General features: G+C 39.3%; 1 protein-coding gene across 3 annotated transcripts in view; it reads left to right on the forward strand.

The window, feature by feature from the left end:
- The first annotated feature begins 1,066 nt into the window (after window positions 1-1,066).
- The window catches only part of MFSD12 (major facilitator superfamily domain containing 12), a 65,453-nt gene continuing 50,038 nt past the window's right edge, over window positions 1,067-16,481 (forward strand). For 2 of the 3 annotated variants that reach the window (XR_012690818.1, XM_075204739.1), the window contains exons 1-2: window positions 1,067-1,621; window positions 9,335-9,545. Coding sequence is in view for 2 of the 3 variants with exons in the window: in XM_075204739.1 (XP_075060840.1) it covers window positions 1,357-1,621; window positions 9,335-9,545 (476 nt within the window). In the remaining variant the exon portion in view is untranslated. The remainder of the gene's footprint in view (window positions 1,622-9,334; window positions 9,546-16,481) is intronic. The other variant, XM_075204738.1, reaches the window with a different exon arrangement.

Consider the following 16,481-nt stretch of genomic DNA (forward strand, 5'->3'; position numbering starts at 1 on the left):
GAAAAAAGATTTTTTTCGGGCACTTGTCATGTTAATGTACGCCAGCTGCAGCTGGCGTACATCATCCGAATTGAGGAAATCTAATGCTGTCAGCTCTGCTCCGGAGAGCAGAGCTGTACAGCGCATGTGTGGAGGGATCACATGATCCCTCCCTGTCAATCAGCGCTCTCTCTCTGCAAATATCGTTGCAGAGACAGAGAGGGGATCTGTGTGCGCATGTCCAGTTCTTGGAACTGGACATGCACACTTGAAGAGTGAAGAGAAGACCCGAAGACAGCGCTTCCAAAGAGGGGGGTAAGTATGTTTTTTTTTATCACTGAAACAGCAGTTTTTCGGAACTGCTGTTTCTGTGCAGGGCTGTACATAAATGTGAGAAGTAGTTCAATCCTTATCATTGCGATAAGGATTGAAAACTACTTTTCACTTTATGTGAATAATGATAAATGTGCCTATAAATTTGTTGTTTCTCATACCCTCTGTACCTGATGTAGAAATAACTAATAGGAACTCCGGTATAATGGTGAATTATATTATATTAATCCTAATACACTTGTAACTAACACACTTTGAACTAAACACACTAGCTATGCAGCCAACACTGGCTTGCAGCCACTAAAAGATAAGAATCATTCATGAATTGAAAAACTTGAATGCATGATACATACATGATCCGATATTAATTTCCTATGTATATACGTTTTTTCTTTATTTCTAAGTACTTGCAATTTTCTTCACTGTGTAGACACTAGAATAGAAACGTAATCCACTCTGATAACTGTAACTTGGAACAGATATATATGTTAAAACCTGTAGGATTACGTGTATTTAACTACTTTTTCGACAGGATACAAACAGCATAGATACAGGAAGGTTATAACTGCATTTTACACCCTGGAGGGGAAGGGTTTAACTGGATAGTCACAAGTTTGGATGAGGGGTGGGATTCTGTTACTGAACAGAGATCCCAGGCCACACCTCAAGGGATGGTTTGATTGGTGCACAAACTGCCAATCTATAGGCCGCAGGGCTGGATCGAAACGGACTGGTTGATGGCCAGGTAGGGACAAAACAATCCGGAACACAATGCATCGTTATAGTGTGACAGAGTTACGATGATCCGTGTGTGGGTGACGCTCTTCTAACCACATGACACTTAGATATGATCTTTACCGAATCGGATTGAAGTGGCTTTTGATGTTTTGGAGGAGGATTTACATCGTTTGCTCGCTAGCTCTATTGAGCAATCTAGTATTCTTACATTTATTGACGAGAGTATGTGTACTTATGTAGATCAGCACATTACAAACCCACCAGTATTGCTAGTTGGGAGGAAGTAAGTGTCGAATCTGACTTAGAATGGCAGACTCGGCGCCCCTGCTTCTCTGGCAGAAGCTCAGCTATGCTACTGGACATTTCTTAAATGACCTATGTGCTTCCATGTGGTTCACCTATTTCTTAGTATATTTCCATTCCGTTTTGGGATTCAACTCTTTTTACGCCGGTGTCCTCCTTATGGTGGGTCAGATTGCTGATGGTATTTGCACCCCTCTTGTTGGATACGAATCGGATCAACATGTTGTCGGTCTATCTTATGGGCGCAGGAAAACCTGGCATCTAATCGGTAGGTCTGAGGGATATCACGGGCTGACCAACGAGTTTTACAGAAAAAGGATTAGAAGGCGCTGTATATGAAGCAGTGGGAATGTTTAGATTCAATTAATGTATTTGCCACGCAAATAAGCCTGTTTTTCGGTTTTACTTTCTCTTGGAAAAATTGTGTTTAGGTCAGATATGCTAGGGTATAGTTAAAATCTGACTTTTGTCATAAACTGTTAGTAAGTTGTAAACAAGATTATACATTTAGTAATAGAAATATGAAATATAATTATAGATCAGTCAGGGCCGTCTCTTCCATTGGGCACAATGGGCAGGTGCCCCAGGGGCCAGGCAGCGCTAAAAAAAAATCCTGCAAAAAAAACGTACCTTGCGGTCAGCTGGTGATCTGGCTCCCTCCCTGGTCTCCTCCTCCGTGCGGCGCTCGCAGTGCATGTCGGGCGTGATGACGTCATGCCCGATCTGCGACATCCATTGTGGAGCGCAGCACGGAGAAGTCCCCCGCGCAAAAACAACTTTAATCAGCAGGCAGCAGCAGTGACTTGGAAGAAAAGTGAAGAGAATCGCATCGGAGAGTAAGCCGATTAAAAGGTAAGTTAAGGGTTTTTGTTTTTTTCTATTATTTCAAGGGACGCTGACGGCTGACCAGTGCATAAAAAAAGTGATAGATAAGATTATATATATATATATATATATATATAATTTTTTTTTTTTACATATATTTTTATATATATATATATATATATATATATATATGTATATGGGCAACGGTGCACTGCTTTGCCCAGGGGCCCATAATATTGTTGAGGGCCCTGAGATCAGTGCCTGCCTTATACTGTACTATGTTACAGGTTTAAGACATGAATGCTTGTTTTTGGATTGTGTTGATCTCCAAAAACAAATGCTTTAAGCATAGTGAGAACGTCATGTTGCGTACAAATATGCTCAATATAAGAAAAATGAATAATTAAAACTTTGTTACAAAGAGCAAAATTTGCTCCTGGACAGACCATGTTACAATGCAAGGGTTGCAAATAAGTTTATTGCAGGTAAGGAAAACACTGCCTGCTATTTCGTGTAGCACACAAATAGGTAATGGCTTTATTTCTACACTGAAATCTAAAGTAGATCTAGGACATGCCCTACCCCATCCATAAATTTGTCCCCACATTTTAAATTTACCTCGCCCCTCCAATGCAACTTTATACTAGTAGTGGGCAACCTGTTATTTTCAAGTGTCCTCTCGAGTTGCACATGGTTTCAAAATTAAAACAGAAACAAAAAAAGCTTTAATACAGTTAAATATTCAACTTTTTATTTTTGTCTTTACATAGTAAATGCAATTGAAGTATATTAACATATGTTCTAAACATGGGTATGCTGTGACTATAGGCAGTTATAGCATTTATACAATGAACAAATTGTATTGTTTGATTGGGTTTTCTATACTTCCTAAAAATCATGAGCAACGATGGAACAATATCAGGCAAATGTGGAAGTGTGTATGTACTCTCGAACAGCAGAGCAGGCAGATATCTGTAGTATGTACAGTCATGGCCAAAAGTTTTGAGAATGACACAAGTATTGGTTTACAAAATTTGCTGCTTCAGTGGTTTTACACCTTTTTGTCACATGTTGCTATGGTATACTGAAGTAAAATTACAAGCATTTCATAAGCTTTTATTGACAATTACATTAAGTTTAAACAAAGAGTCAATATTTGCAGTGCTGACCCTTCTTTTTGAAAATTCACTCTGGCATGCTGTCAATCAACTTCTGAGCCACATACTGACTGATGGCCGCCCATTCTTGCCTAATCAATGCTTGGAGTTTGTCAGAATTTGTGGGTTTTTATTTGTCCACCCGCCTCTTGAGAATTGATCACAACGTCTCAATGGGATTGAGGTCTGGGGAGTTTCCTGGCCATGGACCCAACATTTCGATGTTTTGATCCCCGAGCCACTTAGTTATCACTTTTGCCTTATGGCAAGGTGCTCCATGGTGCTGGAAAGGGCATTGTTCATCACCAAACTGTTCTTGGATGGTTGGGTAAAGTTGCTCTTGGAGGATGTTTTGGTACCATTCTTTATTCATGCCTGTGTTCTTAGGCAAAATTGTGAGTGAGCCCACTCCCTTGGCTTAGAAGCAACCCCACACATGAATGGGCTCAGGATGCTTTACTGTTGGCATGACACAGGACTGATGGTAGTGCTCACCTTTTCTTTTCCGGACAAGCATTTTTCTAGATGCCCAAAACAATCTGAAAGGGGATTCATCAGAGAAAATTACTTTACCTTAGTCCTCAGCAGTCCAATCCCTGTACCTTTTGCAGAATATCAGTCTGTCCCTGATTTTCCTGGAGAGAAGTGGCTTCTTTGCTGGCCTTCTTGACACCAGGCCAGCAAAGAAGCCACTTCTTTATCAACTCTTTATCAACTTTAAATTTCAGTGTACAAATAAGCTATCAAGTATTTGTGTGCTACATTAAAAAACAGTCAGTATTTAACTTATGTGCAAAACAAAAAACTAGTTTGCACCCCTTGCATTGCAACATGGTTTTGTCCAGGAGACTGAAATAAGATACATCTTCATTTAAGATCCTTAATGAATCAGGCCCATTATCCTTATCTTCCACACACATTTAAAGAAAAATCACAAATGACTAAGATGATGCAAACAGTGTCCACATGATTATATATCAGAAAGTGCGCAGGTTATTACCAAAGGACCCATATTATTATGTAAAAGCAGTGCTAGCAGGTACCAGTGATGACATTATGACTATTTACCAGCAGGTGCCCAAATTATATCAACAATGCCCACATGCCCAATTTAATTAAGGGCAAGCAGTACTGAGACTGTATCAAAAGTCCAAATCACTAGACATGGGCTTAACCTGAACCAGCAATTCCCATATGATTATTTACCAGTATGTGTCTAATTATTACAGAAATTATCATCTCATTAGATTATACTAGCAATGCCTATATGACTATATACCAACAGCACCCAATGACTATGTACCAGTTGATGCTTGGATTATATCAGCACTGTATAAATTACTGCCCACATTGAACCAGCTGTGCCTAAAACATTATAACCAGCAGTGTCTATATTGTATCAGCACTGCCTAAATAAATATACGCATACAAAGCTCATATTGTACAAGCCATACATGAAAGATTGTATGCAACCCTTTGTGAATATTTTAGAATTTACTTGCAGCAGGGTCAATATGATTTAGTTCCAAATAGTGTCTAGTGTCCCCTCCATTGTCTCCACTCCACATCAATAATTGAACTTGTGTTGGGGTTGTGGCTGGTATTTGCCTCTTTGAGACAGAGGGATCATTCTTTGTCTCAGAGAGCCAGATGCCACACTTCTAACACACAGCAAATTTAAATAATTGTTTGAGGGTTTGGCTCTGACTTTTCTTTTCTGACTTGGTAAATGCAAGGGACAACAATGAAATTTGACGATTGTAATAACATGACATGTGAGGTAATTTCTTATCTCCATAAGTCAGTCAGGCCAGCCCAATACAAAAGCGGATGCAGTGCATTTTTCTGAAATACTGACTGCCTGACAGTTTTAGAGTCGGCAGTGTAGTACAGCCTCTTAGTGTCAGTGCTATGGGGTCAAGTTAATAAAGTGGATGGTTGTTCCGAGGCTTTCCTTGCCTACTGAGCCCTAGGCTTCGAGGTGTGTGGTCTAGGGGAGACCGTGGATAGGTAATACCTTCTTGCTTGTGCTTTCCTCTGGCTAGCTCTTGGGATTGGTCATAAGTAATCAGAGCGTCACCTGGCGTTATGGATGAAGCATGGACACAGGTAGTGTTCTGTGGTGGTGCAGTGCAATAGTTGTCGCAGAAAGTCCTCCAGCACCATACTTGGGGTGCAGATAGAAGAGAAACTATATAAATTTTTTGTCGCCTTCTGCACAGTTCTTAAGTGGTTGACAACTTAAGAACTGAAAGCTGTCAACCACATATTCTTCCTCCTACTGCACAGTACTTAAAAGTTAAGACATGGTTATGTTATTGGGACAGCAACATTTAAAGTGGTGCCTCAGTGCACATCCATTCTCTCACCTATCCTCTCAGGGGGTGACATTACTCACTTGGCTCTGGCACTCATTTTCAACCTTGCTCACCTCTCCTCTGCTGGGGGGACACTTCATATATTTGGGCTCTGACACTTACTTGCTAGTGATCTCCGTACATTGAAGGGATCATGATACAAACAAATTGCATACACAGATGTGAAACAAAGTAAACATATTGTGGATTCTGGAATGTTACAAATCTGTTTATTGCTTAATCTAACCCTGTTTTCTAGTTCTGCATCTTTCTCTTTAAGAAAATGAATCTCTCTATTTAATAAACAAAATTTACAATGCTTAATTTTTAACTTTTGCACACTTTCGGCCTGCTTTTCCAATTCCACATTTACGGCGTTCTGGATTTGCAAGGCAAATTTAAGGTCTTTGATTAACTCTTTCAGGATAAGTGTCTAAGTTGGCACCAGGGCTGTGTCTGCATCGGGTCCATGTCGGTGGGAGGTGACTTGTGCTGATGTTTGGGGACTCTGTTTATCTTGGCATATAAAATGTTGTAAGACCTCTTTTGTGAACGCCTTTTTTTCTGCTTGGCGAAGTACTTCTGGGAATTTCACAACTATTTTAATTCTCTATAATGCAGAAGATGTAATCTCTTGGTATATCAAAACAATCTGGCTGGTAACTATATGATGGGACATGCATTTTTGTTTTTAAAGGTTTAACCTAGTTGGCTATAATATATTCTGTGTTTGGTACAAACTATTTGAGGAAATAGTGTTGCAGTTTTATAGTATTTAGAAAATAAAGAAGAAAATAAAGTCAACATTACAGAGTATAGATTGTAGGAACAAGGCGATGTATATGACAAAAGGAAAAAAGGCATAAATATGTTTACAATCTAGTTTCTTACCTTGGGAAGATGCAATGAATTGGTCAAGAACACAGCTGTGTACGTTTGCGACAAGTTTACTATGAGTCGTGTGGACATATATAAAACAGCCACCTGAAATTAAACAGCAGTGGTGAGTTAGGGATGATATATAAATTTATTTATATATGTGTATGTATATATATATATTTATCCCTGATATATTATTACTTTGGTAATCAGACAGCATGATTAAGTATTACCTTATGCACATTATAATCATCATCACCATTTATTTATATAGTGCCACTGATTCCGCAGCGCTGTACAGAGAACTCATTCATATCAGTCCCTACCCCATTGGAGCTTACAGTGTAAATTCCCAAACACACACACACACACTAGGGTCGATTTTGATAGCAGCCAATTAACCTACTAGTATGTTTTTAGAGTGTGGGAGGAAACCGGAGCACCCGGAGGAAACCCACGCAAACACGGGGAGAACATACAAACTCCACACATATAAGGCCAATTGAACTCATGACCCCAGCGCTGTGAGGCAGAAGTGCTAACCACTTAGCAACCGTGCTGCCCATATTTTGCATATACATTTTGATTATCTAGCCTCTTAAGCTAAATATCAAAATGTTTTAGATCGTTTATATGTATTTTTTAAAGCATCTTTAGATTTTTTATTTATTTTACTTTAATTTTAAGCCAACTCCAATTGTGTTTTCCACATGTTGTTCTGCCTTTAACAGATATTGCTTATGAATTTTTTTATTTATTTTTTTTATATATATTTTCTTCAATCTATAACTGCTGGGCCCTTGAGCACTGTCATTAATTTCTATTAATCTAGTTCACAAGGTTTATAGGCTTATAGTGATGAATATTGTCAAGGATGACACTTAGTCAGGCCACAGATTTCACAATTATCATCAGTGTATTACATTTTATAATTAGGGTTTTACACACCATACTATCCTTATACCTAAACACAATTTTCTGGTGTTGCCACATCCTATCCAGTTGACTCATGATTGCAGATGATTATTTCAACTGTTCTCTATTCCTACCCACCCCCATCTCCTGGTAATTTTGGAGTTCAGTTTCACAATGTTATCTAATGCCACCAGGCTTCAATAAACTAATTAAAAACGGTCTAAAAATGCCTTCCTACACAATTTGCTGTAGCACTGGTTGGTGATGCTACAAAGGCATGAGTGTTAAGATTACTGTGCAAACACAAAACAAGCTGGTTGTGGTCCAACGTGAAGCATAGTTGTAAAGATAGTTACTGTGATCTGTAAAGGATAAAATAAATATTTTGACTACACATAACTGCACTTCACTTATACACATACATATTGGGCCTATTCTTACCTCTGTGGTTCAGCTGGTCTGTTCCTCTGCCAGAACTGTGTTTCCATTGGATACATTTATATTGTGTATTCTGCTTTTGCAAATTATAGTGAGGTTTTCATGCTCCCTGTTTATACTATGCTCCACTATGCATTTGAAAAAAAAGAGAAAATTAATGCTTTACATAGAAACAAAATTTACCTATGCTTAAACCCTTTCAGGATGGAGCCATCCTGGGATATTGTAGTCTGTCCTTAACTGGTATAATGCACTGAACATAAAACGATAGCATTAGAAGTTTCTTTGTATCCTGTCCACCTACGCTACACTTCGTACCAACTGAAGTCAGCACAACAGTAATTGGATCATTAACAGTTTATGTAACAGTCAGTTTCTGCAGACTTCCTGTTTTGATAAAAATAATAGTTCTCCTTACAGTCCTGGACAAATAGTGATATAACATAACCATGTCTGTAACAAATTGTAGAGTGAATTTTGCTTTATTAAATGGTCAGTAAAAAGTATTTTGACAATTCTGATTATAAGAGAATCTACTCTGAAATAAAAAATATATAAATCATATGTGTAAACGTGTCCTCTCTTAAACCTCTAAAACCATTTTTACTCATTTGACTGATTTTGGAATCAGGACACAGACATTGCTATATGAGGCCAATAACTTTCCCTGACATCACTGTTGATATTGCGTTTGTTGATAGTGTGTATGGACATCGTTCCTCATTTCTTTTATGATCTTATTATGACAATCCCTATTAAAGGAGATTGTCTTAAGATTTAACCTTATTAGGAAGACTCCCCACCAGGGTAAAAATTCTCTGGAGGTGGATTCCCTTCATTGACCTAGCTGGCATATTATAAGCCTCACGGTTGCTGGAGAGGATTAGCCATTCAATAAAGTCCATAAGTGTGTAAGTAACAACTAATCCAGGTTCAATATATTGCTTTGCCAACCACTACTCTGGTAGCAATTATATAGCAAGAGAAGTCACAGGGTGGGATCCCCACAAGAATTCTACACAGATGATGATGATGATGAGCACTTATTAATCCGTATCTTAAAATATTTTTAATTTTACATTTGCTACACAGGTCATCTGTTAGAATAAACGCTGTGGTCCCTTTTCACAAGCTGTGATTGATAAATCTCATACACCTTGTTGGAGGTAATAACCCAGACCTCCATAATTCATCCTGTAGTCAGATTAAGGGATCAGTTAAAAAAGTTATTCTATAGAAAAACTGAAGGAAATCTTTTGTTTGTCTGTATTGTATCGCTTATTGTTAATGTTTTTTTATTTGTATCCTTTATAAATAAAGTGTTAAAAAAAAGTTATAAAAATATGACTATTTTCTTAAACATTTTATTAAACTAAAACTGATTTTTATCTTAACCTTTTTTTGTTGCAGGCACACTGAGTGTCATTATCTCATTCCCATTTATCTTCAACCCATGTTTGGGCTGCACAGAAAACACCCCCCAGTGGGTGGGCCTGGTATACTTTATACCTTTCATCATCATTTTCCAGTTTGGTTGGGCATCTACACAAATCTCTCATCTCGCGCTCATCCCAGACCTGGCTAAGTCTGAACATGATAAAGTGGAGCTCACAGCATTCCGGTATGTTGTACTTTTCTTAGATCTGATAGTTTAAGTTATGAATTCTAGCCATTCTTTAGCAGCAATAATGATATATGTGCTTTATTTCTTACGAATTGGGAAATTTCACGACTGTGGGATCAGAATTGACAGAATACAAAGAAAAAAAAAGTGTTTTATAAAAACTAGGCAACATTATTCTCCCATGTGTAGGAAAAAAATACTACAATAATACAAACAGAAGTGTCATTCATTATTTTTAAAGTATGTAGGATTGTGAACCACTTATGTACAATTTTGTTACAAAATGCATTTTTTCCTTAAAGTCTTAGGCAGTAAAAAAATCAGTAAATGTTGTTTTTTTTTTTTTTATATAATTGTCAGTAAAAAGTAATTTCAAGAATTGGAAATCCTGATTGAGAGAGGCTTAAAAGTTTTAAATCTTATATGTAAAAACGTTGTCTCGAGGGGTTCTCAAAATATTTTCCTATTACACATCCAATTTTCACAGTAGTTTATTTTAATATGTCAGTAACCATACTAACTTCTCTGCAGTGATAACTGCTAAAGCTGAAAACTCTGCAACTGATTTCAAAATGAATGGAGCTCCCATGTTCCCTCTTCCCTGTGCTTCTGTGCCATCTGTAACGCATTATAAGATGCTGTAGTTTTATAGAACACTATAATGTGTGCTATAAGAAAGAAAAAAAAATAAGAAAAGATAAAAGCGCTCAGTTGTCCAGACACTTGAATGGAAAAAATAGCACATGTCTCTTTTTTTTTTTTTTGTACTCCTGTATATCTTGTAGTGATGAAAATATAGATGTACATCATTGTTAATTTGTAAGGTGCAACAAAATTCTGCTGCTGAAGACAGTCTGTTACAATCATACGAAATACAGTCACACACAAAAAGAAGACAGAGAACAAAGATGATGAAGGAGGTGCAGATGTGAGACAAAGGGTAGAGAAGGCTTTGCTCGTGAGCGCTTGCAGTTAAGAGGGAGAGGGCAATGTTGAGACAATAGGAAGTAGTGTGACATGCGACTGGAATTGCAGAAGGAGTAGTATCTGGTTGGGTTGAAAAGGCTATAGTGAAGAGGTGGGTTTTGAAAGAGCACTTGAAAGATTGAAGAGTGGGGGAAAGTCTGATCAGTTGGAATTGGGCATTTCATAAGTGGGGGAGCAGCACAGAAAATGTGTTGGAGGCTGGAATGAGGTGTATTGCAGAGGGGGAGATGTGTCTAGTGAAGAGATTAGAGATTGAAGGGGAGGAGTTGGAGAGAGCTTTGAAGGTGAGGGTGACCAGTTTTATGTTTCTTAGAAGTAATGACTTTTTGAGCTTGCCCTTGACACAGTTTTGTCTTCTCTTTTTTTTCTTTCCTAGTTTCCTCTTTAGCTGCCTCAATACGCTCTTTTTGTTTTTCATGTACTTGCAAATCGTAGTAAGATCTCCATTTTGCAGTAGTAATTTTTTATGCATATTTTGCTTTGTTTTGCATAAGCCAATGCAGGTGGTTTACATACACTCTCTGGTGCTTTATTTGCTGTGGGCCCATTTTTTTCTTTTTGGTATTTGGAGGATTTCCTCTGACAAATTGATTTCCATATTTAGTAGTCCTGTTGCAATATCTTGACTGCTGTTTTCCACAACATTGTGGCTGATAATACCATTGGCAGTTGAGGTACTTGATTGAGGTGTCCGACCGTCAGTTTGTTCCTGCTTTCACTTTAGCCAAACATGGTGCAATCCTAGCATCTTAGAAGAAACTTTTGTATCACTGTTGCTTCTAAAAATGTTAATCTGTAAAAGATGATGGTGGCTCATTTCACTTTCTATAACATTCAGTCCTGCCTCATAATCTAAACAAGGAATGGGCCTAGACAGCTCTGATATATCCTTATCCTCAAATAGTTTATGCCGCCTTTGCAGCCAACTGGTTCAGTGTCGTATGGAAACAGTCCACACACCTTGAAGCCATTTCCGATTTGTTTCAGGACATAGTATTTTCATATTTCTCTTTGCAACAGCAGTTCTTTTTAAAAATCGTGGCAACCATGTATCATCTGGGAGGTCATAAGTAAGTGGATTTTTTTCTATTCATGCCTTTTAAAATTCCTTGTACTGCATCTTTTGCTTCATCAGGGTGCATTGGAAATCCAAGGTTGGCTTTATTTAAAATCCAGGTTTCAAGTCTGGCAGCTCCTCCAGGAAGCAGTCCTGGTTGTGGCCCCATTTTTCTGACATCAGGCACCTTCCCTGAAAGTTTGTTCAGTGGATCCCAAAGTTTCTCAGTTTGAGGCACCTTTAGGGTCTCCTTTATTTTTTCAAGGCACCCCTAAGCCAAAATAATTGCCAAGTAGTCCTATGCCTTGCTTGCCACCGGCTCTGGCCGCAGCTACCAGGCAGCCACGGCACACAGTTTGGAACCACTGGTGTAGAGTGCGTTTTGAAATGTTGCGTTATTGACTTGCCTTGCTAAGACTTAATTTGCCAGTTCTAAAAGCTGCCAAAGAAGCAGACAGTGCTTCTTCATTGTACCTAAATCGCTTGTAGGCTAAATTTTGGTCACCATCATCCATCTGATTGTAAGGAAGAAATAGCCTATTAGAATTTAAAACCCCTGGGAAAATACAATCCAGTAAATGAATAAATATTAACCAGTGATTGAACATGGTGAAAAACTGTTCAATTACTGGCTACATTAAATTGTTATTTAAATTTTTTTTTCTATTTGGCATAAATTTACCTTGATATTTTGGAATAAACAACAATAATCTGATAAAACCCAGTAAATGAATTTGTTCTTTTACTTGCTAAACCTGAACACCCCCTCTTACCTTTTCACCTCAAAGTATGATATGCTAAACCTTTAAAATAATTTTCCATATTCATGGTGGTATAAACACTGTTCACTAATCTTTTATAAAGTTTTTAATACAAACTAAGCAGTACATCTCCTTTGTATTTTGAGATTAAAGCTACCCAGACTTATTCCAACCAGAAGTAGGAAGCCATTTGCAAATCTAGTCCTGTGACTTCAGGATCCAATCAGAATCCACCTAATACAAGAAGGCTTCAAAGCATAAAATAAAACACTTGTTATGCTTTGCTTATAAGTATAAATCTTCTTTTGATGCGCTAAGCCTGAAAATGTTCATTTACTCAACAAATATATATATATAATTTAAATATCCTATAATATGAACAACTCTTTTATTGTGGGTAGCTGCTATTCATGTCTCCAGCAGTATTTTTAGAGTGCTACCAAGATTGTAGTGGCATAAAGGGCACTCTACACATTTGGTAGCAGCACTTTGGAGTAGTGCATCTGGAACCAAATCAAAGCAGTTGTCCAGACTTCTTTATACTAGTACCATGCATATCCCTTACAGCAGCCATTGAAGACTTAAAAAGCCCTTTATCTCTCCAAGCATCTCCTCAGGTCCAGTTCTACTCAATACGATGTAATATCCATTACTGTAACACACTTCTTTTCTAATCTCACACAGGTGTATGAATAAGGCTACATTGTTTTAGTCATGTCTTTGAGATTTGCAGGTTTTGGTTTGTGTTCATAACTCTTGAATTTAGGTCTGGCGGAACACGGTAAGCAAGGCGGGGGGCGCTAAGACTGAGGGGCGCTCCCCTCCACCTGCTATCCCCACTTGTCCGCCGGCATAAAAAAAGCGACAAAAAACCTGTGTGCGGCCCGGCGCCCTCCTCTCCCTCCGATCTGCTCCGTTCACACAATGTCAGATGTGGCGTCATCACGCTCCGACACTCAGTGAGAGGACCGGCGCAGAGAGGAGCCAGCACACCGACAGAAGAGGACGAGAAGAAGAAAAGACTGAAGAGAATAAGACAGAAGAATAGGAGGAAAGAAGATTAGAAAGGATAAAAAAAACTCAACAGTACAGCCAAGGCGTTTGATAATTGTCAAATACTATTCTGCAAATATATATTTTAATTGCATTGAATTCAACTTTGCTACACTAGTGTTCTTCACAGTGTTGTGTTCATATCTTAAGCGTACTAATTTAGCCACCACCTCTTACACCTTTCCTTTCACTCACTAGCAAATGTGAAATACTGACTTGCCCAACACAAACATATGTCACTAAGACAACTGAACAAGGCAGTTGGGTTTGCTTCACCAGCCAGGGGGCGACACTGGAGAAACCCTAACATGTAAATAGTACAGCTCACACAGATCCAGGTGGCAGCACCTCAAAACTATGTGGTTGAATGAAACTTCTGCTAACACATTTTACCGCTCGTCACAGGAGATTTATTTTTTTTAAACTAGTATTGTAAAGTCTCACCAGAACTAAAAGGGGGACTAGCTTCTAGAAACACTACCACCTTTTCAAAATATGTTTTTTTGCTTTTAATATTTCCTTAAATCAGGCTAAAATGAAGTTAATCTAAGAAAAACTGTTTAAGTTAGTGTTACGAGCCGCGGCGGTACGCCGCATCCTGGCATAGGGTAGCAGCTGATCGCGTACATTAGTTTCAATGCACTGTTATATTTTTGGAGGTTGTTGGGACATCCTCCAACTCCAGGGGGAGCTCTCGCATGATTCTATTTTTCATTCATACATGTTCCTGGCTGTGATATGATCTATGCTAGTTCCCAACTAGTAATTAATCAGCAGCCTCCTGAGGCTGATTATCGGCCCTGTCCTCCTCCTTTTTGATTTGACCATTATAGTATTTAAGGCAGTGAGGACTGGGCCTCACTGCTGGTTATAGTTCCTGTTTCAGTGCTCTAGCCTGCTCTCTGCACCTGCTTGCTCTTGTATCTGTTTGCTCTTGTATCTGTTTATTGTTGCTGACCCTTGCCTGGATACCTGACTACGTTTGACTGCCTTGATTTATTGCCTGGACTCTTACGCTGCTGTTTTGCCTGTGACCTCTGACATCGGCTTGTCTACTGGATACTCTGTCTGCTGCCGGCCCTCGACCCTTGCCTGGACTTCACTCTGCTGTTTGCTTCTATACTCTATCGCTGGGTTCTCCCCAGTCAGGGCACAACTCACGACCCTCTGTTGTCTGCGGCAAAGTCTGTCCCCACCACTAGGGGCTCCAGTGAACACCAGACTTCAGAGCAAACTCCGGGTTTTGATGTACTGGCTGGAGGGGTTCCTAACAGTTAGTGAAAGTTACACAGGCGCAAGGACGGGTCTCTAAAACAACATCTATTGTCAAACTCTTAGTGCTAATATTCATTTTCATTACTTCAGATCACATAAGTATGTAGCCAGGGCCGGCGGAACACAGTAAGCGGGGTAAGTAAGGCGGGGGGCGCCAAGACTGAGGGGCGCTCCACCTCCACCTGCTATCCCCACCTGTATGCGACGGCCTTCTCCCTCTCCCCTCTTCTCCGTTCACACTCAGTGAGAAGGGGCGTAGAGAGAAGCCAGCACACTGACAGAAGAGGACGAGAAGACAGAAGAAGAGTAGGAGGGAGAGGGCAGCAGTGGTGATGGAGGAGGGAGAGGGCAGCAGTGGTGATGGAGGAGGGAGAGGGCAGCAGTGGTGATGGAGGAGGGAGAGGGCAGCAGTGGTGATGGAGGAGGGAGAGGGCAGCAGTGGTGATGGAGGAGGGAGAGGGCAGCATTGGTGATGGAGGAGAGAGAGGGCAGCATTGGTGATGGAGGAGGGAGAGGGCAGCAATGGTGATGGAGGAGGGAGAGGGCAGCATTGGTGATGGAGGAGAGAGAGGGCAGCATTGGTGATGGAGGAGAGAGAGGGCAGCAGTGGTGATGGAGGAGGGAGAGGGCAGCAGTGGTGATGGAGGAGGGAGAGGGCATTTACAAAAATGTAAAATCTTGTCACAAAGAATACATATTCTTTATTATTCATATAGCAATTCATGTTTGCTGTTTTAATGTATTTATTTATATTACTCTCTTTATTAAAGTGTATTATATGATTTGTATTAAAATAAAAAGCATCATCAATGTATTTTTTGTGGAGGGGCACCCGACATGCCAGCACCAGCCCTGCTTGAATTGTAGTGTAAAATTAACTAGAATAGAATAAATAATTAAAAAGTTATTTCTGCTGCAAGTGACAGTCAATTTGTGTAAATCTGGCCATGTTTTATGTGGTGAAAAAAATTGGCAAGGACCTGGTAGCAAAAGGGTTAGGTCAAGTTTTTATATATAAACATAGACACCCACCCTTTATTTGTGTCATGCTCATCATCATCATCTATTTATATAGCGCCACTAATTCTGCAGTGGTGTACAGAGAACTCATTCACATCAGTCCCTGCCCCATTGCAGCTTATAATCTAAATCCCCTAACATACACACACACTTACAGACCCAGAGAGACTAAGGACAATTTAATGGCAGCCAATTAACCTACAAGTATGTTTTTTGGAGTGTGGGAGGAAACCGGAGCACCCGGAGGAAACCCACAGATAAGGCCATGGTCGGGAATTGAACTCCTGACCCCAGTACTGTTGGGCAGAAGTGCTAACCACTAAGTCACTGTGCTGCCCTCCCTAGATAGTGCAACCATTCACATTAAGTGTCAATGCATGAGTTCTGATTATCATCCCATCATTAAATCTAATGTTCCCATTTAACTTGCAAAGCTTTTGCAAATATAATATATATATGTGTGTGTATAGATAGATGGATATATTTCCTTTTCTTATATTGAATAGAAAATTGATGCACATGAGCTGGGCACATTGATGCTAATAAAGCCTTCAATGGGTTCATGCCCTCAGATGTCTTTTAGATGTGCCTCTTACTTTAATTTCATGTTGTTTGTACAAATTGGTTGCTGACATTGCAAAAGGAATAATTGATCTTGGATTATGCATTCTCACTTAAACCATTAAAGCCTAGGGCAAAAAAAACATACAATGCTTAGTCCACCACATGTTCACTAAACAATGGTATGTTTAAATACTTAACCTGTAAAAATGTACATTT

This window comes from Mixophyes fleayi, chromosome 1, assembly GCF_038048845.1.
Source record: "Mixophyes fleayi isolate aMixFle1 chromosome 1, aMixFle1.hap1, whole genome shotgun sequence".
Lineage (NCBI taxonomy): Eukaryota > Metazoa > Chordata > Amphibia > Anura > Limnodynastidae > Mixophyes > Mixophyes fleayi.